The sequence below is a fragment of the Colias croceus genome, chromosome 4 (assembly GCF_905220415.1).
Source record: "Colias croceus chromosome 4, ilColCroc2.1".
NCBI classification, from domain to species: Eukaryota; Metazoa; Arthropoda; class Insecta; order Lepidoptera; family Pieridae; genus Colias; species Colias croceus.
This window is the reverse complement of record NC_059540.1, coordinates 657859-683358: the sequence shown is the minus strand read 5'-3', so window position 1 is coordinate 683358 and position 25500 is coordinate 657859. Positions and strand designations below refer to the sequence as shown.

General features: G+C 36.3%; 1 protein-coding gene across 1 annotated transcript in view; it reads right to left on the bottom strand.

The window, feature by feature from the left end:
• Positions 1 to 25500, bottom strand: part of LOC123691455 — a 40016-nt gene that overhangs the window by 1276 nt on the left and 13240 nt on the right. The window contains exons 6-11 of the mRNA XM_045635858.1: positions 5653 to 5792; positions 4656 to 4827; positions 4067 to 4220; positions 3520 to 3585; positions 3327 to 3387; positions 2256 to 2420 (exon numbers count right to left, since the gene is read on the bottom strand). Coding sequence (XP_045491814.1) covers positions 2256 to 2420; positions 3327 to 3387; positions 3520 to 3585; positions 4067 to 4220; positions 4656 to 4827; positions 5653 to 5792 — 758 coding nt within the window. The remainder of the gene's footprint in view (positions 1 to 2255; positions 2421 to 3326; positions 3388 to 3519; positions 3586 to 4066; positions 4221 to 4655; positions 4828 to 5652; positions 5793 to 25500) is intronic.

Sequence of the window (25500 nt, the reverse complement as noted above, 5' to 3'; positions counted from 1 at the left end):
GAACAAAGTTTATTCCAAAATATAACTTTTTTAATTTGAATAATATAATTATTTTCACAAAGCAAACAACTAATGACCTATTGAACCCCATAATTTGATGAGGCTAGTTTTTAGAACCTCACAAAATATAAACAGTATGTAAAACTAGCCTCATCAAATTATGGGGTTCAATAGGTCATTAGTTGTATGCTTTGTGAAAATAATTATATTATTCAAATTAAAAAAGTTATATTTTGGAATAAACATTGTTCTCTAAGGGAAATAAAACAATTGAGTTTTCAGTCAACCTAAGAACTTAATACATCCTTGTAAATAAATTTCTGGACTGTCTGCAGAACTTGGCACACATTTAGATCTCATTTCTTTTTTTGGCAAATTAAGTCAACGATTGAACTCGGCTCCAATTTTTACATAAATTTATGTTTTTGGTGGGATATCATTACTTTTTGTACAGAAAATTACTCTGCAAATTTGATTTACTTTATGAATATAATACTTTTCATATACGATTTTTATTATTTTTTCTTGCGGTTTCTCTGTATGGTTTGTTTAGTATTATTTTCTATATTTTCTTGTATATTATGAATGTCAGCGCACATTGCCCCGTCATTATCTACATTTTTTTAACCCATTGAGCCCCGAGCGGCCCGATCGGGCCACGACACAATACATTTTCTATTGTGTCTGTGATTCCGGGGGCTGAGTTAGACTCGTTTTCTGTTTAAAAGATTACATGATTTTCTAAACATCCAGCGTGAATTTGTACACACACTATTACCAAGATGCAAAGATCGTTGTAGAAGAATCGTCGCCTTACTCCATGACGTTACGGTATTGCTATGACGCGATCTTGAAATTTTACTCTAAACGCGCCTAAAGATGTTTCACTTATATTAATATTACGCAAATTAAATCATTTCGACCTTCGACGAAGCCTTCTTCCATTACACTGAAATTAAAACTAAACTAAACACTCATAAATAAAGAATAAATAAATGTGAATATGTAAAATTATATATTATTTTTAACTGTATGAGCAATATTTTTATTACAATTTTCTTTTATTTTACGTTTAATAACAGTTTTGAATAAAGAAATCATGCAGTCGAAGTAATCCGCCCTAGCGATACTAGCGCGAGTGAGTGTGATGTCAGAGGCGCATCGAATCTACAGATGTTTCGCGCTAAAATATGTAAACTTCAATAATCTATATCTCAGTCATTTATTGATGGATTTCAAAATTTTTTTCGGCCACTGACTAGTTTTGATCTATTTTTTAAGACTAGTAAGGTGAATATAATATTTTCTATTTTTTTAAACTTTTCTATTTTTCCATACAAACAAAATTTATGTCATTGAAAAAAAAATTAAATACAGATAAATTCAGTATTTTCTGATTTTTTCCTTTGTACACTCACTATTACCTAGTTGATTACAAAATTTGAACTTTCTAGGTCATCTGGAAGTGGGTTAGGTTTTGTATATATCTATAAGTCAGTCAGTCTTAAAAATTGCGATTTTTGGATATTAATATCTACGCAATTGTTTAATCTGTATTTATGAAATTTAAGTTTCTTGTTTATCTTGAGGTCCTCTTGATATGTACCAAATTTGGTTTATTTAACTTAAATAGTTTTCGAGTTATAAGAGGGTGAAAAGTGGCTCGAAATGGTTCGTGTAAATATACACACGGCTGCTGCTCGCCAGTTCTCTTCGCTTGAACTCGGCTTGACACGCTGCCGCGTGTCTAGATTAGCAATTCCTTACCAGATTTGATGACAAAAACTAGTTGTTTAAATAACTTAATTTTTAGCCTATTTACAACCTTCATTTATATCTATAGTAGCATTGTTTATTATTTACTAGGTTCCCGCCCGCGGCTTCGCCCGCGCAGTCAAAGAAAAAACCGCATAGTTCCCGTTCCCGTGGGATTTCCAGGATTGCGTCATTTTCCCGGGATAAAAAGTAGCGTATGTCCTTTCTCGGGTATCAAAATATCTCCATACTCATTCAAATTGGTTCAGTAGTTTAGGCGTGATTGAGTAACAGACGGACAGACAGTTACTTTCGCATCTATAATATTAGTATGGATTACTAAATATTGTGTGAAAGAAGGTGGGATTCTTCGATTGATAAAGGAAGGATTTAGGTTCCATAGGACAATGGCTAACCACAAAAAAATTTATGACTCTCAACTCCACGCCCTATAATGTACAGTTTAGCCCCGATAATTCGCAGGATATACAGCACAATACCTGCGTCCAGGCGGTGGGGTCGGGGCACAGCGCCAGCTCGGCCAGGTGGTGCGCGACGAGCGCGCGCGGCGGCAGCGGCTCGCGCGCCGCCCGTGAGCCCGCGCCCGCCCCCGAGCCGCGCCACCGCTTGCACCCGCTGCTCGATACCGACTCCTCGTCGGATACCTAAATAAATATAAATAAATATTATAGGACATTATTACACAAATCGACCTAGTCCCACAGTAAGCTCAATTAAGGCTTGTGTTGTGGGTACTAGGCGACGATAAATATAATATTTTAATAAATACATATTATATAGATAATAACACCCAGACCCAAGAACAAATAATTGAGTTCATCATACAAATATTTGCCCTGACCGGGGATCGAACCCGGGACCGTCGGCTCAGTAGGCAGTTACTTTACCACTGCGCCAACCGCGTCGTCGTGACACCTGTTGACGAAAAAAGTTGGTTGTCTGTAATGTCGGTTTACTCATTTACTGACGATAGTTGAACGTGACAGCGTCCGATTGTGCTTCTTATTCGCTCGTTTCGCGCTCTCGCTCGCACTTCAAGCCTTACATGGAACGCCTCAGAGCGAGGTAACGCCGCATGAGTCATGTTTTTTCGTGCGTGCTTTATCGTGTAGTGTGAATTATAAGACGTTGTCACGTCAAAAAAAATATACACATCGTGCATCGTTGTTATCGAGTTGAATCGATTGAATCTCGACATTCAATTGAATAACTAGGCCAAATGTTTAACTAACGACACTCCACGTCCAACTAGTTAGCGGATAGTAACACAGCCCTTTGAACAGAGCGGATATAAGGCGGCCTTTTGTTAAATGACTAGCGTGTTAATTGAATGCCGACAGAATTGACTTTTTCCAAACATCCACGAGAAGACAAGAACTGTGTAATTAAAAAAAACATGCACCTAACCCAACCCACCCCCTATATATTATGTCCGTTGTCAATTAAAATTTAAAGTTCAAATTAAAACAAAACTATATAATATTATGTTATCAAAATATCTTGAAGGTCGATTTTATTTTTTCAGTTTCAGAATACTGTTACAAACTTACCGGCTCAGCTTTGGCAACTTCCTCCACTCTTTTGTGCTTGGGAGGTCGACCACGCGGTAACCTATGTATAAACAAACATATAATATGATTTTAGTCAAAATTATTCAGAATATGCATAAAATATGAAAACTTTGTTTTATGTTCCAAATAAAGGATTTAAAATTTTGAAAAAAAAAATTGAAGAAAAACTTACTTCTCTTTAGGTGTATCGCTGGTCGGGGTACATGAATTGATGGACTTTACGGATTTCCCTTGCGACCTGAAATAAGAAATTTATTACGAAATTATGAAATTGTTACATAAAATAAATAAATAAAAATAGTTTATTTCGTTTGTAAATTTTACACAATATGGAGTAGTAAGGCCCTCCTAGTAAGTTTAAGATATTAGGAGGGCCAAAATTGTCGCGCTTAAGCGCGACAATTTTGATATTTTTGAATCTTCCCAGAGAAGTTTCACTTCTGACACGTGCTCGGTACACACGCTCTTTTTTATAATTATGTGGATGCTAGCACGTGTTTGAATTTCGAAGATCGTGTCGTGTGTGTGAAAATTGTCCTGAAATATTTATTTTTAATCCATATACTAATATTGTAAAGTTAAAGAGTTTGTTTGTTCTTTGAACGCGCTAATCTCGGGAACTACTGGTCCGATTTGAAAAATTCTTTCGGTGTTAGATAGGTCATTTATCGAGGAAGGCTATAGGGTGGAGTGGAGGCACGGAGCAGCTGGTGGTGTACCTGGGCACGAGTCGGGGCGGCAGCGGTGCGGGCGGCGCGCGGTAGGGGCAGGCGGACGCGGCCGCGTGCTGCTTGTGCGCGCCGCCCCGCACCGAGCCCAGCCCGCGGCACCCGCCCACCCCGCACACACCCACCGCCGCGCCTTCCTCCAACGCTGGAACGTACATACATACAAACATATAATACATGATAACAATGTTATAGAACATTTTTGAAAGGGTAATTTCTTATAGAAGGGTATACTGCTTCATTGTTCGTTCATAAATACATATTATTGTTAACATTACCAAAGAAAATGATGTTTTTAAAGGGATAATTCCTATGGAAGGGCGCCAGTCTGTCAAGTTTCCATTTTTTGGCAGCAGTAGGGAAACAATGTTTCAGTTATCACTTCCTTTGACAATTAAGAGCATACAAATTACAAATTGGGTATTCTGCAATTCATGTTCAAGGGAATATGAAAATTACACATACATTAAATTAAGTGAAGCAAAAAGATCCAGTTAATTACTATGATAAAACAACACCCTAAGAATCACACCAACTACAAAAAAAGATATAAAGTAGGTACTAATAACTAGGTACTCACTCAAGGGCGGCTCCAACGGATGGCCGGTCTTCAGGCACCAGCCCACCGGGTGTATGTCGGGCGAGTCGTCGTCCAGCCAGTGCGCCAGCTCGTCGGGCCAGCCGTCGTACGACACGCGCACCTGGTGCCCCTTCACCGCGCTGATCGTGGCCACGCGGATCAGGAACGGCACCTGCGTGTGTTGTGAATATTTATAAACCCTATTATAACCCTTCATACTAATAAATATTATAACAAGCTGTGCCGAGAACACGTGTTAGAAGTGAAACTTCTTCGACAAGATTGAAATTTGAAAGATACCAAAATCCTCGCATTACTCCATGACTTGACGGTATTGCCCTGACGCGACCTTGAAATTTTACTCTCAACCCGCAAAAATTACTAAGTTTAACAAGGTCATAAGTAACCGACAAACATAATATCAACTCTAAACAAACGATTCCGAAACTCAAGGAAAAAATACGTTTTTATAACTGAAAATATTTTATACAAAATAAAACCAACAACATATCATGCAAATAAATCGTACAAAGGAATGATAAATTAAGCGATTGCGTTCGTATACTTGCAATCCGGCGTTATTACATTTTTAATTTTTCCTTTGCTGCAATTACTGTGCATTCTATTTTAATTAACTAACGAATATTGCGAAAAAAAAAAAAAAAAAATTATATCACGAAAAAGTGTCTATTCAACAAACTTTTTTATTTGAAAATTAAGTAAGTAACTACATAGTATGTCTTCGAAAATCATTCTTTTTAATGCCGATAGGGTACTATAGGGATAAGCAACTAGCTGTGCTCCGCGGTTTTACCCGCAGTGCTTCGCTCCTATGTTGTTGGTCTTAATGAGATGTTGATAGCCTATAGCTTTCCTCGATAAATGGGCTATTTAGCACCGAAAGAATTTTTCAAATCGGACCAGTAGTTCCCGAGATTAGCTCATTCAAACAAACTCTTCAGCTTTATAATATTAATATTATATTATACCAACTCACCCTCTTGTCCACGACCTCCAGCTTCATGCCGGGCTTGAAGCCGACGGGCGGGCGCGGCTTGAACGCGCGCGGCGGCGCCGCCGTCGACATCGTCTCCGATAAGTATGCGTCCCATGTGAACGACTCGGGGTCTTTGTAGACTGGAACAATTTGTAAACTCAAACTCAAACATTTACATACCTATTAATTCCATATTATACTTATTACAATTATTCTAGAAGAACTTTTGAATCGTCATGACATAGTTTACCATTTATAACCAATTCGGAAAGCTGCGGCGAAGAAACGGCAAGAAACTCCGTAGTTGCTCTTTTAAATTTTTACATACATGTCAATTTTACATACCTACATCTACGGTACATCTTGAAATATGTTAAGCACAATGTTACTCTGTTTAGGGCAATGTTTTTACAGCTATTTTTCATCAAATGTGTCAGTTCTGGGGGCATTAGGTTCAATTAAAATATTGCTATCGTCTCCGGCAAATACGCGTCCCATGTGAACGACTCGGGTTCTTTGTAAATTGGAAGAATGTATGTACAGCTTTGTGTTTTACTGCTTCCTAAAACATTGCGTTAATCAAAAATATTGATATCGTCTATGACAGGTACGCGTCCCATGAGAATGTTCGAGGTCTTTGTAGACTGGAAATAATGGCCCATTTTGAAATTTGTTGCAGAAAATTTTATTAAAACTATTTCATTATTAAAAATATTCTCCCGAACAACCATAATTAAAAGCTGGTAACTTCCACCTTTACTTTTAGTTCAGCTAAATCATATTAACTACAATACCGGAAATCTAATGAGAAGCAATGCGGTTACAGAGAAATGGGGTTAATAAGGACGTTCCCGCCTCGGATTTATTCCGCGGCTTCAGTCCACTTAATTATAAAATATCAATAAAGAGCAGACAGGTAGAGGCTAGAAAAATACACGTGGCGTAAGTAGCAAAGGTTAAAGTATCTCATTGACACATTGAGTGAGTAGCTTGAGATATAAGGTGCATTTAACATTGAATTATTGATTTCCTTCAAGGTGCAAGTAATTTGATCACCCCCAAATATTTACTTAGCTTAGGCCTTAGCCAGTGTGATTATTTTGTCCTTGCGGCTATTAAGAACAAGATACTTTTCAAAGATATGCAATATTCAATTTTATTATAAAGAGAAGTTTTTCAGCGAAAATGAAGACAGGAAAACAGATTTACGAAATGTTATGTATTGTATAATGCTTTGAAAGGGAGGGTGTTTATTTCGTTCCGCTTCCGACTTCTTTTTTTGCATGTTACGTTAGAACTTTCGACTGGGTGAGCCGATTTTGATGATTCTTTTTTTATTTGATTGGTTGTTCCTCGATTGGCCGTGTGGCCTTGTTTGGATTTGGTCTGTTTGTAACTATTTGAAGACGGTTTAGTTTTATTAAAAATAACAATAATTCTGCGTAATCTCACAGATTGACAGACTACATTTTTCGCGGAGTTAGGCCGTACAAAACCAGGCGATCTGTTAGTAAAAATAAATAATTAATTACGAGTGGCAAGGTGATACGTTTCCACAAACACGATTGTAGTGAATTTCAATAAGCGACGTTATATAAGGCGAGCGCCGAGGACGCCACGCTAGCGGGCTTCTATAATGGGACCAATGGATATCTTGGCTTTTTATGTATAGATATTATATTTAGCTAATAATACGGGTGTATGGGTTATGTAGTTGAGAAATAAGGGAATTTTATTATACTACATAATATTGAGATAGGTAATGTAATTTGGGTAAAAGAGATGATTATTAGAAATAGGGTTTTTTTCTTTTCATTATTGTATTATTTTCATTTATAATATATATATTTAGGCAAATCAATACATAAAAATATAAGAATAAGGCTTTTTTATTATAATAAGAATCAGTAAATAACAGTTTTAATCCCGTTTAATTGAATTGTAATGTTTATAAGTCAAACCCTATCATACCATACTTTATCGTATCATACCATATTCATCCTTATTTATGTTGCGTAACGAAAATATTAACAACATTTATTCTCGTAAGATTAAAATCTGAAAAGATACTTTTAAACAATGTAGAGTCAGTCAGATACAAATTACAATATATGCCTTGAAATATCATATTAATGCACAATGTACACATAAACACCGTTGTAATTTAAATATAATACATAATATATGTTTAACATTCCACGATTCCTTCATCTTTGTCTCGAAGGACAAACATGGACATGCGTGAATAATTTTAAGGCTGTTTTATTCATTACTAGCTTACCCCGCTTCGCCCGCTTTGTCGAAAACCTAATAAATAATATACTAAAACCTTCCTCTTGAATCACTCTATCTATTAAAAAACCGCATCAAAATCCGTTGCGTAGTTTGAAAGATACAAAAGCATACAAAGGGACAAAGAAAGCGACTTTGTTTTATAGTTTATACCTACTATGTAGTGATTTAATTGAAGAGATACGCAAATGTTACGTATACGATTCATTTTATTACATGAGAAATTATTTGTTTTGGTACAAATACATTAAAAAGTAGAAAAAAGACGGTACGAATTGAGAACTCCCTATTTTGAAACTTCGGTTAAAAATATAGAGTTCGGTTCAAAAGGTTTTTTCTAACCATAGGTTACCTTTTTCACAAAGATAATATAAACTTCAGTTCTCTAGAGAATTCAATTTGTTAGAGTTGCTCTACTAACTAATTGAATCTTATAAAAATCTATTCACTACGGTTTCATAAAATTCTATTTAGAATCCTTTAGATAATTTAAAACGACTGATAACTAATTTGCTTTCCTATTTATAAAACAAACCAGTTCATCAATATAATACATAATAATTTATAGTTTTCAAATTCAGGCTCTACAAAACTCTATCAAAATCTCTTCAGTGTTTCAAGCATACTAACTTGTGGAAGAACCCCAAAAATAAAGTAACTCTGTCTGTCTCATTTTTACGACTGAACCAATTCGGATGGAATTTGGTAAAGAGATAGTTTGTGACCCGAAAAAGAACACAGGAAATCCCACGGAAATAGGAACTATGCGGGGAAAACCCCCGAGCAGTATATTTCTTGGACAACGCGAGCAAAGCCGTTTGCAAAAAGCTAGTAAGAAATATAACTCGTTCATTTAACAATGATAATATAAGAACCAACAATGCTACAGATAATTATGCTAAACAGCAATTTATGTCGCCGATATCATAAAGTTTTTACCATTAAATTTTAATTACTATATTATACACAATCCAAATAATCGTAAACATTACCTAGCTGTTTCCCCTGTCTTGTATTCCTACAAGGATATCCCACTTTACCTCCATCAGGATAGAAAATTAACCAATTATAACTTTTACGTTTCTATTAAAGAAATTAAAATATTTAACTCGACTGTTTCACAATAAACAACACAAATATTACATGCACTGCTTCAAATTCACGTCTTACACCAGCAACAGTGTTTATCTTATCGAATAGCTATGTAAATATCACCAGTCTATCCCGATCCAACTTAGCTGAGTTATGAAATAAAAGCTCGCGAGACGACACGCGTGCACTCCGCCCCGACGTCCGTGAGCTACTGACGTGTTTACTATTAAGTATTAACAAGACTGGTAATTAACAAATATATTATCCACCATTTTGTTAAAAAACTCGCATTATTTAAACGCGATAATTACTTTGTTAAGGAAATTTTGTAGTCAATTTGTAAATATAGGACAATCATAACTATTTGATATGACGTAAAGAGGGATGCGTTTTTGAACGAAGGCTTTCGTTCAGTAGAGTTTACGAGCGTATTTTTAAATTTGCAACTCAATCGATACATCTCAATTAAAATATCTTGTTACAGTATATCTCGACTGTAAACACTTGCAATTTAACTTGTTTTATTGAATGACTTGAAAATGAAATATAAGTATTATTTTAATAATTAAATTACATAATTCTCTATCTTATTTTGATATCTTAAATTGTTAGATCCTACAAGACTCATTTATAAACTACAAATAGATAATCTATTTTTATTTTCAACATTGTCAACACGAACACATAATATATGTAATTCATTATTTTAGCCGATACTTATCTGCATTTTATTTTTTAGTAAAACTTGGTGTTTTAAGTTAAACAAGGTCATCCACTCTACGTAAGAGAACTGGTCTAGTTTTACAGATTTTTAATCTTGACAATTCACATGAATAATTATTTGAAGTAATGTTAAAATTTATAATTTAAACTTTGTATTGTTGCCTTTTGATGGGATTGCATTGGGAATGCTCTAGTTCCATAGGAACTAATGACCTCTTTAAAAAATGTAAATTATAAAGAAATTATGGTCTGTCTATACCATTCAAGTATTAACTATTAACTACAGAAACTGTGTAGAATGTAGTTGACTATTATATACTCTGTGGTAGGTGCAAAAACATAGTTTTAAAAAAATCTGCATAAATTTTATTTGATCAAATCCATAATATTTCCCTATGCATAAGAAATTGAAATTCTACTAAATATTTATTGAAAATGTTTCCTCTATATTAATATAATTGTAACTACCTACTTACAACTTTATAATTCTTAGTTTTAAAGCATTAAAAATTACAATTCTTATGAATATTGGAATAAAAAAATTTAGAATAGAAAAAGTTTGAACATTGCTGCAATCAATTGTGCGACCATTTGACCACCCACAAAACAGTATCATCCTCTTATCTCATGTTAAAAAATGGTCCTAAATTTTAATATAAAAATATATTTATAAGTAGGTGGTAACGCCAATATAATTAAAATAGTAAATGTAGAAATTAAATGTTTATTATTTGTGGTGTATTCCTTCATCCTTCCCTACATACGAGCACAACCAATCATCGCGCGCTATTTAGCGCTCGTCACGTGACCTACCTATGTCACGAATGACAGCCAGTAGTTCTCTCCGATCTTTAGCGAGGATCGGGACTCACCGCCGGAGAGCTTCCACGAGGCCCTCTAGATCATCAGGCATTGTGCTTTTGTAACACCACCGGGGTATCCCGTGCCCCGGCCCTTGGTCGCGCTCACCGCCGCGTGTGTGTTTGTGTGGAGTGTTGGACTGGACCCGTTCTTGCCCGCCGCGAGCTGGAGGACCCTGACCGCGTGGCAGCGGCGCGTGTTCTGGACGCTACTCCCTCCGACGAGGTATGTGCCGTGTGTTCCCGTCTTTCCCCTCTTTGCTAACACCACGTTGATCTAAATACAGTCCACTTTATATCGAGAATATATTACTTATATTTTTTATATTGGCGCGACCATAGATTGGTACCTTCGATCCGGATAGTAACCATAGATTGGTCCATTACGAACCGGATAAAACCTGATGATTCCACCGCCCTTATTAGGATACTCATTGTGTAGGCCCTAATAAGCGTATTAGTTGTATCTTCAATGCGAAATACTATTTAATTTACCGCGTAGAACGACAATGCGTCTTCTACTATTCATATAAAATATATTTTAAACCCGCCCTTATTAGGATACTCATTGTAGGCCCTAATAAGTGATTTAATAGTACATTCATTGTGAAATAACTATAACCGCATAGATCGACATTGCGTCATCTATTATTTCCGCTTAAAATATATTTTATTCCGCCCGTGACAATAAGTTACGCGTATATTATTATTAAAATAGTTAATTAAAACTATATTCATATTGTTTATCCGCAGTTATAACGCTAAAATCATTATAAATCGAACATATTTCATCATATTTATCTACGGTCTACCCGCACTCGAAATTTATAACGTTATCGAGTACATTCCGCGATCCGCTGTTATAATCCGACCATATTGGAAATACACACTCGGTTCTTATTACGCTTGCGTCACTGACCTACTTTATTTGGTCGTATTACTTGTTATTGTAACTTTTATTGTAACATTCTCTGTTTGAATATTTACTTTTGTTATTAAAAATGCCGCCTAAGAAAATGACTAAGTTAGCTGATAGTGACGCTTCGGATGTTAATGATTCGGAAGATATAAATGATTCGCAGTTATGCATGTTATTAGCTAAACGCGAAGTTATATTCGAAATGGTACAACAAATGTATGATTTGTCTTTAAACGTTCATAACAACGCCTCGCTTATGGAAAGTTTCCTTGACGAGTCCGCGCAGATAGAATCACTACGTGAAAGATTTGAAAAATGTTTAGACGAATACAATACTCGCTTATTATCGTTAACACCTACCGCGAAACCTGATTATAAAAGCCTCGTTGCATTCGAGTCTTTATATAGCAGAGTTATAAGAATTAAATCTCGATATTCGCAACCATGTCCGTCACACGGAGATATTAATAATTTGCATAAAAATAGGCCTAAATTACCGCCTATCGAATTAGTACCATTTTCGGGTGATATTCGCTCATTTCCGCTGTTTCTTTCGAATTTTGAATCAATTGTTCATAACAATCCCGGCCTTACAGATGCCGAGCGCTTATATTATTTACTAGGTAAATTAACGGGGAAGGCCACAACTGTTATAGCTGGTATAACCCCCTCCGCTGAAAATTATAATTTAATTTTACAAACTTTAAAAGATAAATATGATGATAAACGTATGTTAGTTTCCGCGTATTTAAATCAAATGTTTGATTTTAAACCTTTGCATTGTGCGTCCGCAACAAACTTTGATTTATTTACAGATAACTTTATTAGCGCAGTGCGCGCCTTACAAAATATAAAGTTAGATAATATTACAGATTTAATGATTGTTCATATCGCGCTGAAGAAGTTAGACTCAGATACTGTTCGCGCTTTCGAGACTGAGTTTGGTAGTGAAATGCCTACTTTTGATAACTTAGTTCAATTTATTCAAACTCGTGCGAAGGTATTAGAACGCATTCATCCTTCCACAAATTCGGGAATAAATAAACCGCCTCGAAAGAATAATTATAACCGCAGTTCAAATAATAATTCGTCCGCTCCGCCTAAGTATCAGTCTTACGTAACAACAGCTGATTCGGCTTATAGTTGTCTTTGTAAAAATATTACGCATCAACATTTATATAAATGTTCGAGTTTTCATAAAATGAGTCCGCAGGAACGTTTGAAATACGTAAAGGATAGAAACGCGTGTATAAATTGCCTCAGTATAAAACATCGAGTTTCTAGTTGTTCGTCGTATTCTAATTGTCGCGTTTGTAAATTAAAACATCATACAATGTTACATTTGAAACGCGAATCTTCTATACCCGCGCCTGCGTCTCGCCCCCCGCCGCGCAGCACACCGCCGTTGCCTGCGCCGTCCGCGTCGCCGCCGTCGGGCGAGTGCGTCCGCTCTGACATAGCGCTATGTACCGCTAGCTATACAGCTGATATAGATAACGCATTTCTATGCAACCCGCCCGCGAATAAACAACATACTATTTTATTATCAACCGCTGAAGTCGTAGCTTATAATTGTAAAGGCGAACGGCTTATTATTCGCGCGCTTTTAGATTCCGCTTCGCAAAGTCACTTCATTACGAATGAATGTTGTGAACGTTTAGGTATTAAACCGCAGAAAACCGAACGTACTATTATTAAGGGGTTCGGTGGTTCAGAAAAAATTATAAATAGTAATTCCGTAAATATAAAATTTTATTCGCGTCTTGACAACAACATATCTTTTAATATTTCACCGCTAGTTGTTGATCATGTTACGGATTTATTACCAACCGCTGTTGTAGACACTACTGTCTTATCGCATATTTCGCATTTACCGCTCGCAGATGAGAGTTTTGGTACGCCAAATAAAATCGATTTATTAATCGGTGCTTCTCTGTTCCCTCATCTGCTTCTCCCCGACGTAGTTCATGCATCTCGTGACTCGTCGGCGCCCGCTGCATTGCGCACGGTGTTAGGCTATGTAATAATGGGTTCAGTACCCACCATACCTAACATACATAAACCGCCCTTGACGTGTTGTCACGTTCAAGAGACCGCCGCTATTGACTCATTAGTCAGGCGTTTCTGGGAGCTCGAGGAGCTTCCTACCGCACCGCCCGTTCAACATCCCGATGATGTTGAATGTGAAGAATATTATAAATTAACTACAACCCGCGACCCCGTGAGTGGCAGATATATCGTTTCGCTCCCATTTAAGGATGATTTCTACACTCTCGGTGACTCATTTAATATTGCCCGCAAACGTTTCATGTGCCTTGAAAGAAAGCTACAGGCTTCACCTAAATTAAGGTTGGCATATGATGACGTCATAAAAGATTATCTAACGAAGAATTATATTTCACCCGCGCCTCCGTATGATCCGCGTGACCCTACACCTATTTATATTATACCGCATCACGCTGTTCTGCGCGAGGATAAATCGTCGACTAAGCTGCGCATGGTTTTAGATGCTAGCATGCCAACTTCTGGAAGCCAGCGTTCATTGAATGACCTTCTGCATGTTGGGCCGAATTTACAAGGCAATTTGTTTACAATAATTTTAGGTTTTCGTCTCCACGCGATTGCCATGACCGCCGATTGCCGCCAACAATTCCTGCAGATTTTCGTGCGTGAGTTTGATCGTCGTTTTCAATGTTTTTTATATCGTTTCAGCCCGCAGGATCCGCTACTTCTTTATCAATTTAATCGAGTTTGCTTCGGCATCAAGTCTAGTCCTTATCATGCACTGCGCACGGTAAGACAGCTCGTAGAAGATGACGGCGCGAAATATCCGCTCGCGAGTAGCATTGCGTCTTCCTCGTTGTACATGGATGATATCGCCTTCTCTGTTCCCACGGAGTGTGAAGCAGTTTTCGCGTCGCAGCAGCTCATTGATTTGTTTAAGGGAGCTCAGTAGGATCTAGTTAAATGGAATAGTAATAGTAAAAATGTGTTAGATAATCTTCCCGCTTCGCACAAACTTTTACCCTCCGCGGTGGAGTTTGATAAGACCGTGCAACATAAATTACTTGATCTGCATTGGTCTTCCGTTGATGATTGTTTTTATTTTAAAATTACCGTACCCGCCGATGTGATGTGCACTAAGCGCTCCATCTTGTCAACTGCCGCCCGTCTGTGGGACATGATGGGCTTCGTTGCTCCCACAGTCGCGTATAACATCCCATCAGATAACTACTACCATGTTTCTGGTATTGAAAATCCCGCTGATGTTCTTTCGCGTGGCATTACGCCACAAAATCTCGTCTCGCACCCTCTGTGGTTCCAAGGACCCCAGTGGGCTCGTTCGGACCCGTTTGATTGGCCTCTTAGGAGTCTCGATGGTGAGTCTATTGCAGACATTCCCGAACGAAAATTATTAACACACACTGTGTGCCCGCCTATAAAGCATTGCGCTTTATACGATACCGCCCTTCGCGTCTCGTCGCGTCGTGTATTTTATATTTATAGGTTCCTTATATTATTGCCCCGCCGCGGTGTTATGATGACCGTAGAGGAACCTAATTTCGCTGTAAATAAAATTATTCCCGCCCTGCAAAATAAATATTTTGCAGAGGAGTATTCTAATATACTCTATTATAAATTTTATTTGCAGGCTTTCAATCACTTGAAGCCTTTTATTCGCAACAGACTTATCCTCATCGGACGTCTAAGCGATACCGCCCTGGAATATGCACATAAGCATCCAGTGATATTACCGCGCAATGATCACATAATTATCATGATCATTGATTATTATCATATTAAATATATGAATATTATAACGCATTTGTTTCGTGTTATTTTAATCACCGCGCTCTTATTAGCATTACCCGCGCCGCAAGTCAAATCTGATCACGTCAGTTTGCTTGATAGGCATTCGCTACTGGACAAGTTGGTCCAGTCGTTTTGGAAACGTTGGAGATTGGAATACTTACACGGTCTGCAGGTTAGGCAGAAATGGAATACGCCTTCCACACCTATTACTCCTGGAACGGTCGTGGTTGTGATAAATGATAATGCACCGCCCCTAACCTGGCCTTTAGCCGTCGTAGAGAAAGTACATCCTTCAAAGGACGACGTCGCGCGCGTTTGTACAGTTAAAACCGCCAAGGGAACTTACCTTCGCCCGGTCGTTCGTTTATGTCCGCTTCCAAGACAATAGTTATATCGCATTAATATATTACCGCAGTTAGTTAAGTTTAATTTTAAGTTTTTGCACCGCTTTCGTTATAATTTCTTAGTTATAACTTATAATACCGCCGTGACTTTAGGAATTTTTTATACTCCGCTCGCATTACGCGATCCTAGAGTCATAGAATTTGTTAGTTATATTTTCCGCCGTGACTTTTAGGATTTTTTATTATCCCGCTCGCATTATGCGCTCCTGGAGCCATAGAATTTGCTATTTATATTACCGCCGTGGCTTTTAGGACTTTATTAACCCGCGCGCATTATGCGATCCTAGAGTCATAGTTTTTCGCTGTATCTTATGATTGGTTTTAAATGGTGACCCATTTAGGGCGGGTGGATATGGTAACGCCAATATAATTAAAATAGTAAATGTAGAAATTAAATGTTTATTATTTGTGGTGTATTCCTTCATCCTTCCCTACATACGAGCACAACCAATCATCGCGCGCTATTTAGCGCTCGTCACGTGACCTACCTATGTCACGAATGACAGCCAGTAGTTCTCTCCGATCTTTAGCGAGGATCGGGACTCACCGCCGGAGAGCTTCCACGAGGCTCTCTAGATCATCAGGCATTGTGCTTTTGTACCACCACCGGGGTATCCCGTGCCCCGGCCCTTGGTCGCGCTCACCGCCGCGTGTGTGTTTGTGTGGAGTGTTGGACTGGACCCGTTCTTGCCCGCCGCGAGCTGGAGGACCCTGACCGCGTGGCGCGGCGTGTGTTCTGGACGCTACTCCCTCCGACGAGGTATGTGCCGTGTGTTCCCGTCTTTCCCCTCTTTGCTAACACCACGTTGATCTAAATACAGTCCACTTTATATCGAGAATATATTTGCGTATATTTTTTATATTGGCGCGACCAGTAGGTACTGATGACATTCCCACCCTTATCGAAAATTCTAAATAATATAAGCTAATTTCCACACAAACAAAGTGCAAAATAATAAATATATGTTATTTATCGAATTTGTCTCGACTTACGTAGCTATAACCAGAGCGACATTGATAACAGTGTTTGCGTACAAAAATACTTCGTGTGCGGAACCCGCGCGACAAGGTTGACGATTCTCATATTGTCAGTTTATTATAGTAGAGCCATTTTATGCCCGGTTCCTATATTCAACGGATCGTCATAGTATCAAAACTACTATCCGTTTTTCTAGAACTAACTACGAGTCGTTATTACCGTTCCACAATTTTATTTCTTGACGTGCTGTCGACGGACATCCGTTGGTCATAAAAATACCGAGCCCTCTTCACTCACAGATGTGCGTTTCGTTATAAGCCAAATTGAAATTAAAATTACACAAAATTCAGGACAAAATAAGTTAAATATACAGCCGAATTATAAACTTTAAGAATAAAGTTTCTTATTAATAAAGAACTAATACTAAAGAACTATATATTTGTAGACATCTGCGTGATAATTTTCCTTCTAAACAACCTAATGCGTTACACAGAAAGCAAAAACGGAACGTTTTTCTCGCGCACGCGTGCATTGCTTGTCAGTTGTCAAATTATTGTCATTCATTGTTGATTCATTGTCAAGTTTTATAATTAAAGAATAACAATATGTAGGTGCTGTGCTGACGCAGGATTTTCGGCCGCGTCGCACAGTCACATAGCGTCGCCCCTCAGTTGTCCCATAGCTCGCGCCACCGACCCACGTTTTGTAGTTAGTGAATATAAATAATATACTTTTGTGTAATTTAGAAGAAATATAAAATTTAATTGGCCGCTATCTTTAATTTCATCTCCCTACACACAGCTACACTAAATTGGTGACCCCGACGTGATCTCGACCGGCGTGATATATCGACGTGAGTGTGTAGTAGGGAGAACAAATATTCAAAATTAATATATAAATATAAATATACGGACAACTCAAGAAGAAACTACAGGGCGGTGGCAGCGGTAAAATTTAAATAACTAAATAAAATTTAATAACACATAAAAGTACATATAAAAATTAAATATCACCATGGAACCGGTTAAAGAAGAATTTGCAAGTTTATCATCAATCTCCATTACGTCCCGCATCCCAGATTTTTGGAAGAAATCGCCGAAAATATGGTTTATACAAACGGAAGCAGTTTTATCGCCACAGAAAATGTCAGATGAGGCGAAATATCAAATAGTAATTTCTAAATTAACGCCAGAAGTCATCGAGCAAGTCACGGACATTTTAATTAGCCCGCCGGAGACAGGAAAATATGAAAAATTAAAAAGAAGATTATTACAAATTTTTGAAGAATCGGAAGATCGACAAATAAAAAAATTAATTGGCGAAACGGAATTGGGTGATCAAAAACCGTCACAATTAATGAGGAAAATGCAAGATTTGGCGCGTGGACGAGTAACAACAGAAACACTTCTAGTTTTATGGCAAAATTTATTACCGCCGGCAATAAGAGCTGTGTTAGCCGTATCCGAGAGTAAAAGTGAAGATATTTTGGCATCAATAGCAGATAAAGTTATGGAGAGCATGACACCCTTAAACTCGGTATCAGCAGTTCAACAGTCCAGTTTAAGCAACAGTCCAGAAAATAATTTGATTGGTGAGATAGAAAAATTAAATAATCGACTGAGGAGATTGGAAACAAGAAATAATACATCAAATTTTAGAACGAGGTCACGATCCAGGTCAAGAGGTAGATTTCAACGTAATCAAAGGCATAATCCCAATTGGCTTTGTAAATACCATTACAAATATAAAAACAAAGCGACGAAATGTGTGAAACCGTGCAACTGGAAACCTAGTCAGCGTGAGAAACCAGCGGAAAACTAGCATCGGTGCAGCCAGCGACGGGTGCCTGCGACCGAGTCTACAGAAATAACCGTCTCAGTGTTTTGGACAGAAATTCAGGACTAAACTTTTTAGTTGATAGTGGTGCAAATGTGTCCGTCATCCCGCGTAGTGTGGTGTATGGTAAGGTTTATGCAGAAGGTAATAAATATAAATTATTTGCTGCTAATGGAACGGAAATTAAAACATATGGTATTCATTTTTTGTCTCTAGATTTGGGTCTGAGACGACCGTTCCGTTGGATTTTTATATTAGCGGATGTAAAGCAACCAATTATTGGTGCGGATTTCTTAGCTAATCATAAATTATTAATTGATTTAAACGGACGTAGATTGATTGATCAAGTAACTAATTTGAGTACTAAGGGAAATATCTCAAATTCTACTGTGCCCACTTTAAAAACAATTATGGAATGTCCATATTCCGATTTATTGAATAAATTCCCTGATTTAACTAAACCTATTTCTTACAAAGAGACGCCAAAACACGATGTTTGTCACTATATCGAGACGACAGGACCGCCGGTGCATGCGAGAGCGAGGCAGCTTCCTCCTGACAGGTACGTAAAGGCTAAAAATGAATTTATTGTTATGCAAGAGTTAGGGATTTGTAGACCGAGTAGTAGTCCTTGGGCAAGTCCACTACATATAGTTCCCAAAAAAGATGGTAATATTAGGCCTTGCGGTGATTATAGACGTTTAAATGCAATTACGAAACCAGATCGTTATCCAGTACCACGTTTACATGATTTTACATATATTTTGGGTAATAAGAAAATTTTCTCTAAATTAGATATTAATAGAGCCTATAATTCTGTGCCTGTTGCAGAAAATGACATAAAAAAGACAGCAGTTATTACACCTTTTGGTTTATTTGAATTTATGCGTATGCCATTTGGTTTGCGAAATGCTGCGCAAACTTTCCAACGTTTCATGCAAGAAACAGTTTTAAAAGGTTTAGATTTCTTATTTATTTATATCGATGACGTCATTATCAGTTCAGAATCAGAAAGTCAGCATAGAGAACATTTAGAGCAAGTTTTTGATCGTTTTAATCAATACGGTATAACTATCAATTTTTCAAAATGTAGTTTTGGTCAGCAAAAATTAGAGTTTTTAGGTTATGAAGTTTCTACCGAGGGCATTAAGCCGCTCGAAGACAAGGTTAAAGCAATTTTAGATTTTCCTAAGCCTAGTACTATAGAAGAACTTAGAAGATTTTTAGGCATGTTAAATTTTTATAGATCTCATATTCCTCACTCGGCTGAACATCAGTCAGAGTTAAATAAATATCTTGGTAGTGCGAAACGGAAAGACAAAAGTAAAATTAATTGGAATAAATTAGCAGAACAAAATTTTGAACAATGTAAGATCGATTTGAAAAATGCAGTTTTGTTGACATATCCTTCCTTAGATTCTCCATTGTCTCTTATGACTGACGCTTCAGATACGTGTATAGGTGCAGTTTTACAACAAAAAATTAACAATATTTGGCAACCTTTAGGATATTTTTCACGTAAACTTACGGAAGCTCAGCGTAAATATAGTACCTATGATAGAGAATTGTTAGCGATATATTTATCAATTATTCATTTTCGCAACATGGTTGAAGGGCGCGAATTAATAGTTTATACAGATCATAAACCACTTTGTTTTGCATTTAGTAAAATAGGTACAAATAGGGAAACTGCTCGAAGAACTAGGCAAATTATGTTTATTAGTGAGTTTTGTACAGATATTCGTCATGTAACAGGTAGGGAAAATATAGTCGCTGACACGTTATCGAGAATTGAAACAATAACATGTCCCACCGTGTTAGATTTCGCAGAACTCGCCCGAGCGCAGGAAACGGATGAACAACTTGCAGAAATGCGACACCGGTCAAACGTAAACAGTCAATTTACACTTAAGCGTGTTGCAATGTTCGATTGTAATAAACAAATTTATTGTGAAACATCCACAGATAGAATTCGACCATATTTACCTAAACAATTTCGACGTTTAGCTTTTGATGCTGTGCATAATTTAAGTCACCCGGGTATTAGAGCCACAAAGAAATTAGTAACAGATAGATATTTTTGGCCAGAAATGAATAAGGATATAGGAATTTGGTCTAAAACATGTATTAAGTGCCAAAGAGCTAAAGTCTCAAAACATACTGTATCCGATTTAGGAAGTTTTCAAGGCTCGTGCCGTTTTGAGCATATACATATTGATCTTGTAGGGCCATTGCCAATTTCATCAGAAGGGTTTAGATATTGTCTAACAATCATAGATAGGTACACCAAGTGGCCCGAGGCTTTCCCTTTAAAAGAAATTACTGCGGAGACTGTGGCAAAGGTGTTGTATGAGGGTTGGATTTGTAGGTTCGGTTGTCCCCTTAGGCTTACAAGTGACCAAGGTCGACAATTCGAAAGTAATTTATTTAAGCAGCTTATGTTATTAATGGGAATACAAAAGTTGCGGACCACCCCATATCATCCACAGAGCAACGGTGCAGTAGAGCGTTGGCATAGATCTTTAAAAGCAGCGCTTATGGCTCGTTTAAATTGTAATTCATGGGTTGATGAACTAGCAACAGTATTGTTAGGGTTACGCACAACTGTTAAATTAGACACAGGCGTAACTTCAGCTCAAATGATTTATGGCAGTAATATAAGGCTGCCTGGTGATTTTTATGACACAAGTAATATAAAACCGTGTGACGAACATAGTTATGTTGATAAATTGAGGTCGATTATACACAGTATGAAACCGGTACCTAGAATTAATAAATTACCGTGTAAAATGTTCATTCATAAAGATATAATTGATTGCGAATATGTATTTTTAAGAAATGACGCCGTACGGAAACCATTACAACCGCCGTATGATGGGCCATATCGTGTCATTAGTAGAAAGGATAAAACTTTTAAAATTCAATTAATGGACAGACAACTTAACGTTTCAATAGATAGGTTAAAACCTGCATACGTTTTACCTGATGATAATAATATTGTGACTAAGTTCACAGGTAAGTCTGTTAATATGAGTGATAGTAAAATTAATGATTCTCTACATACAAAAAAGGTAATTAAAAAGGTAACGTTTGAGACAGACAAATCCAGCTGTAAAAATTATGTTACACGATCAGGGCGAATACGAAAAACGCCAAGTAAATTTATGTTTTAATCATGTACATAGCCATTGTTATTGCAACCATGCAAAGTTGCAAATTGTATGTTGTTGTTTTAGGTCACGTAATTCTTGGAATTTAAAGAATGGTTATATTTAAATATTTTATTCAACATTTTTATTTTCAAACTATATACAACTAAATATATACATTTTATACAATTATTTTTCTATATACAATATTTTACAATTTTAATATGGGATTAAATCAAACCAAGGAAAGTGTTGTCATTAACGAAAGTATTTCCAATGTTTCAAAGCTGGAAAATAAAATTAATATATTTGGAATCATAATAATTTTCATTGCAGTTATATTAACTATTTTTGTTTGTTGTGTTTTGAAACAACAGTGTATTAAAGTTGCTAGTAATTGGTTTAAAAAAGAAGTTATGAGTACTACTAGCTTATCTGTTCCCGAAATCAAGGTGGAAAGAACACGAGAATTAAATAAAGTTGTGTATTAACAAACATGTAAGTTATATTTCTTTGTGTGTTATTAAAATTTTAATGTCATGACGTTTCACATATTGCATTGTTATTGTATCTATCGTCATAGTGTAAGAGACGGGAACAATTTTAATTATATTTTCGTATTAATTGTGAACGATTTTATTTGCATGTTAATGTACTAGGTACATGATACCTTAATATTATACATTGCGTATTTTTTTATTAATAATGTTACTTTACATTATAATGTTTGTGTGTATGTAATGTTATGTTGTTCGATCGTAGGACTTTATTAGATTGTATTGTTGGCAAATGGCCGCAATGATGCCAAGAGAGGACATCATAACGTTATATCAAACACCATGGCTGCAGACTAGTAATTTTTATATGTTAAGTTTTTTTTTTTTAAATAAATGTTCGTGTGTTTATAAAAATGTTTCACCGACTCCTGAACTAATCTTGTATTATGTTTCACATTGTTATTTTTGTCTGTCAGCAGAATTGTTAGGGTTCGTTGTTGCGAGTTAGTAATCTTAATAAAGATAATTTAATTTGATTTTGTTTAAAAATGTTCCACATTTTTTTTTGAAAAGGGGGGAATATTGTAGGTGCTGTGCTGACGCAGGATTTTCGGCCGCGTCGCACAGTCACATAGCGTCGCCCCTCAGTTGTCCCATAGCTCGCGCCACCGACCCACGTTTTGTAGTTAGTGAATATAAATAATATACTTTTGTGTAATTTAGAAGAAATATAAAATTTAATTGGCCGCTATCTTTAATTTCATCTCCCTACACACAGCTACACTAAAAATACAACGACGACTGTTTATATATTTATTAAAAATGGATATTACGCCGGTAAGTACGCCTTTATATTTCTTCTTTAAAATCGTCTGCCGCTTACTTTTTGCTTCGGACACTCTTAAAGTTAAACATGAGGTATTTCTGTTACAGAAATCGAAGAAGGCTATGAGTAAAGACGAGGTTGCTCAATTATAACCAGTAAGGAGACTAATGCTTCTACGAATAAATTAAAGGATGAATGTTGGTCTTCGTTGACCAACACATTTAATGCAAAAAGTGGTCAAATACCAGGAAAACTTTTTATTTTCAGCCAAAAAATTCAAACATAATAAGGATGATGGACAAATATTATGAAGAAATAATTGAAATACTGAACACACAATAATTGAAATACTGAACACACAATAACTACCTAATTAATTTTTGTATATTATTAAGCAATATATCTAGACATACGGTAGAAAAAGAATTTTTTAGTGCTAAATGTAAATCTTATGTAAAAAATGTATTTAATTCAGAGAGCCTATAACAGCGTTAAGGAATATAATATAGAAGATGATAATCGATGGAGGGTTGTCGCGTAAGAATCACAGGACAGTTCTTTGGCATATATTATGTAGTTACATATTATTATGTAAAATTAAACTGTAATAAAGAAATAAAACTTTTATTCCATTTTATTATGTACTTTTATTTATTTTTTATTATTTACAATACAATGTTTAAAAAATTGATTTCTACATTGCAAACATAGACATATAATATATATATACTAGTGGTCCGCCCCGGCTTCGCCCTTGGTACATGTTTATGTTTTCTTTCCATAATAACCATCCTCGTACTTCAAGGAATATTATAAAAAAATAATGATCGAAATCGGTCCACCCGTTCACGCGTGATGCCGTGACCAAGGGAAATAGGTCTGCCACTGATATCGATGTTGTGCCTAAAGCATAGAACCTCAGCGTCAACAGTAATTGATGTTATGGAGATACCCCATGATACCTGAAATGACAACATAAATTAGGTATGTAATAAGGTTAGACGTGTTTGGTATAATATTAATGCCTCCATTAAACTAACCTGGCTCCTTTTATTCGTACGTCTGGATAAATTTCAAGAAGTAATTGTTCAACAGATTCTTTATCAAGTCGAAATCTCAATTGAAATTCGTGAGAATCCAGGGTCGCAAAAAAATCCACTCCTTCTCTATAATATATACTCTTTCACGCCCACTATCTTCTTCCGAAATTCGATATAATATTAAACACTTCTCTATCACTATCTGAACTCCACATTTCGATATTGAAGCGGAAACAATGAAATAGTAAGAATTTAACCGCCCGAAATCGACGGGTAACCAAAATGCTATACGAATAGTAACTTTGACAGCATAATGACGTTAAAAATATTTATAGGAACGCGATAAACTGTCTTCTCCATACAATATGCTTACCGTTCGTTAATAGTAACCCTCCCATCCGTCAGTAGGAAGCCGTCGGTAAGTTGCTTGACGAGACGTTTTTTATAGGAACGATTTTCGCTTACGCTTGGTTAATTATACTACTATTCGTAACTAAAACGGATCGTTTCTCAAATATAGGAACCGGGCATTAATAGGCAACATTTGACAGTTCAACAAAATTCAACAACGTAACCTAGTAACGACGACATAGAATAACATAATCCCACCAAAAACATAAATGTAAAAATTGGAGCCGAGTTCAATCGTTGACTTAATTTGCCAAAAAAAGAAATGAGATCTAAATGTGTGCCAAGTTCTGCAGACAGTCCAGAAATTTATTTACAAAGATGTATTAAGTTCTTAGGTTGACTGAAAACTCAATTGTTTTATTTTCCCTTAGAGAACAATGTTTATTCCAAAATATAACTTTTTTAATTTGAATAATATAATTATTTTCACAAAGCAAACAACTAATGACCTATTGAACCCCATAATTTGATGAGGCTAGTTTTGAGAACCTCACAAAATATAAACAGTATGTAAAACTAGCCTCATCAAATTATGGGGTTCAATAGGTCATTAGTTGTTTGCTTTGTGAAAATAATTATATTATTCAAATTAAAAAAGTTATATTTTGGAATAAACATTGTTCTCTAAGGGAATAAAACAATTGAGTTTTCAGTCAACCTAAGAACTTAATACATCTTTGTAAATAAATTTCTGGACTGTCTGCAGAACTTGGCACACATTTAGATCTCATTTCTTTTTTTGGCAAATTAAGTCAACGATTGAACTCGGCTCCAATTTTTACATTTATGTTTTTGGTGGGATATCATTACTTTTTGTACAGAAAATTACTCTGCAAATTTGATTTACTTTATAAATATAATACTTTTTATATACGATTTTTTTTTCTTGCGGTTTCTCTGTATGGTTTGTTTAGTATTATTTTCTATATTTTCTTGTATGTTATGAATGTCAGCGCACATTGCCCCGTCATTATCTGCAATTTTTTAAACTCGTTTTCTGTTTAAAA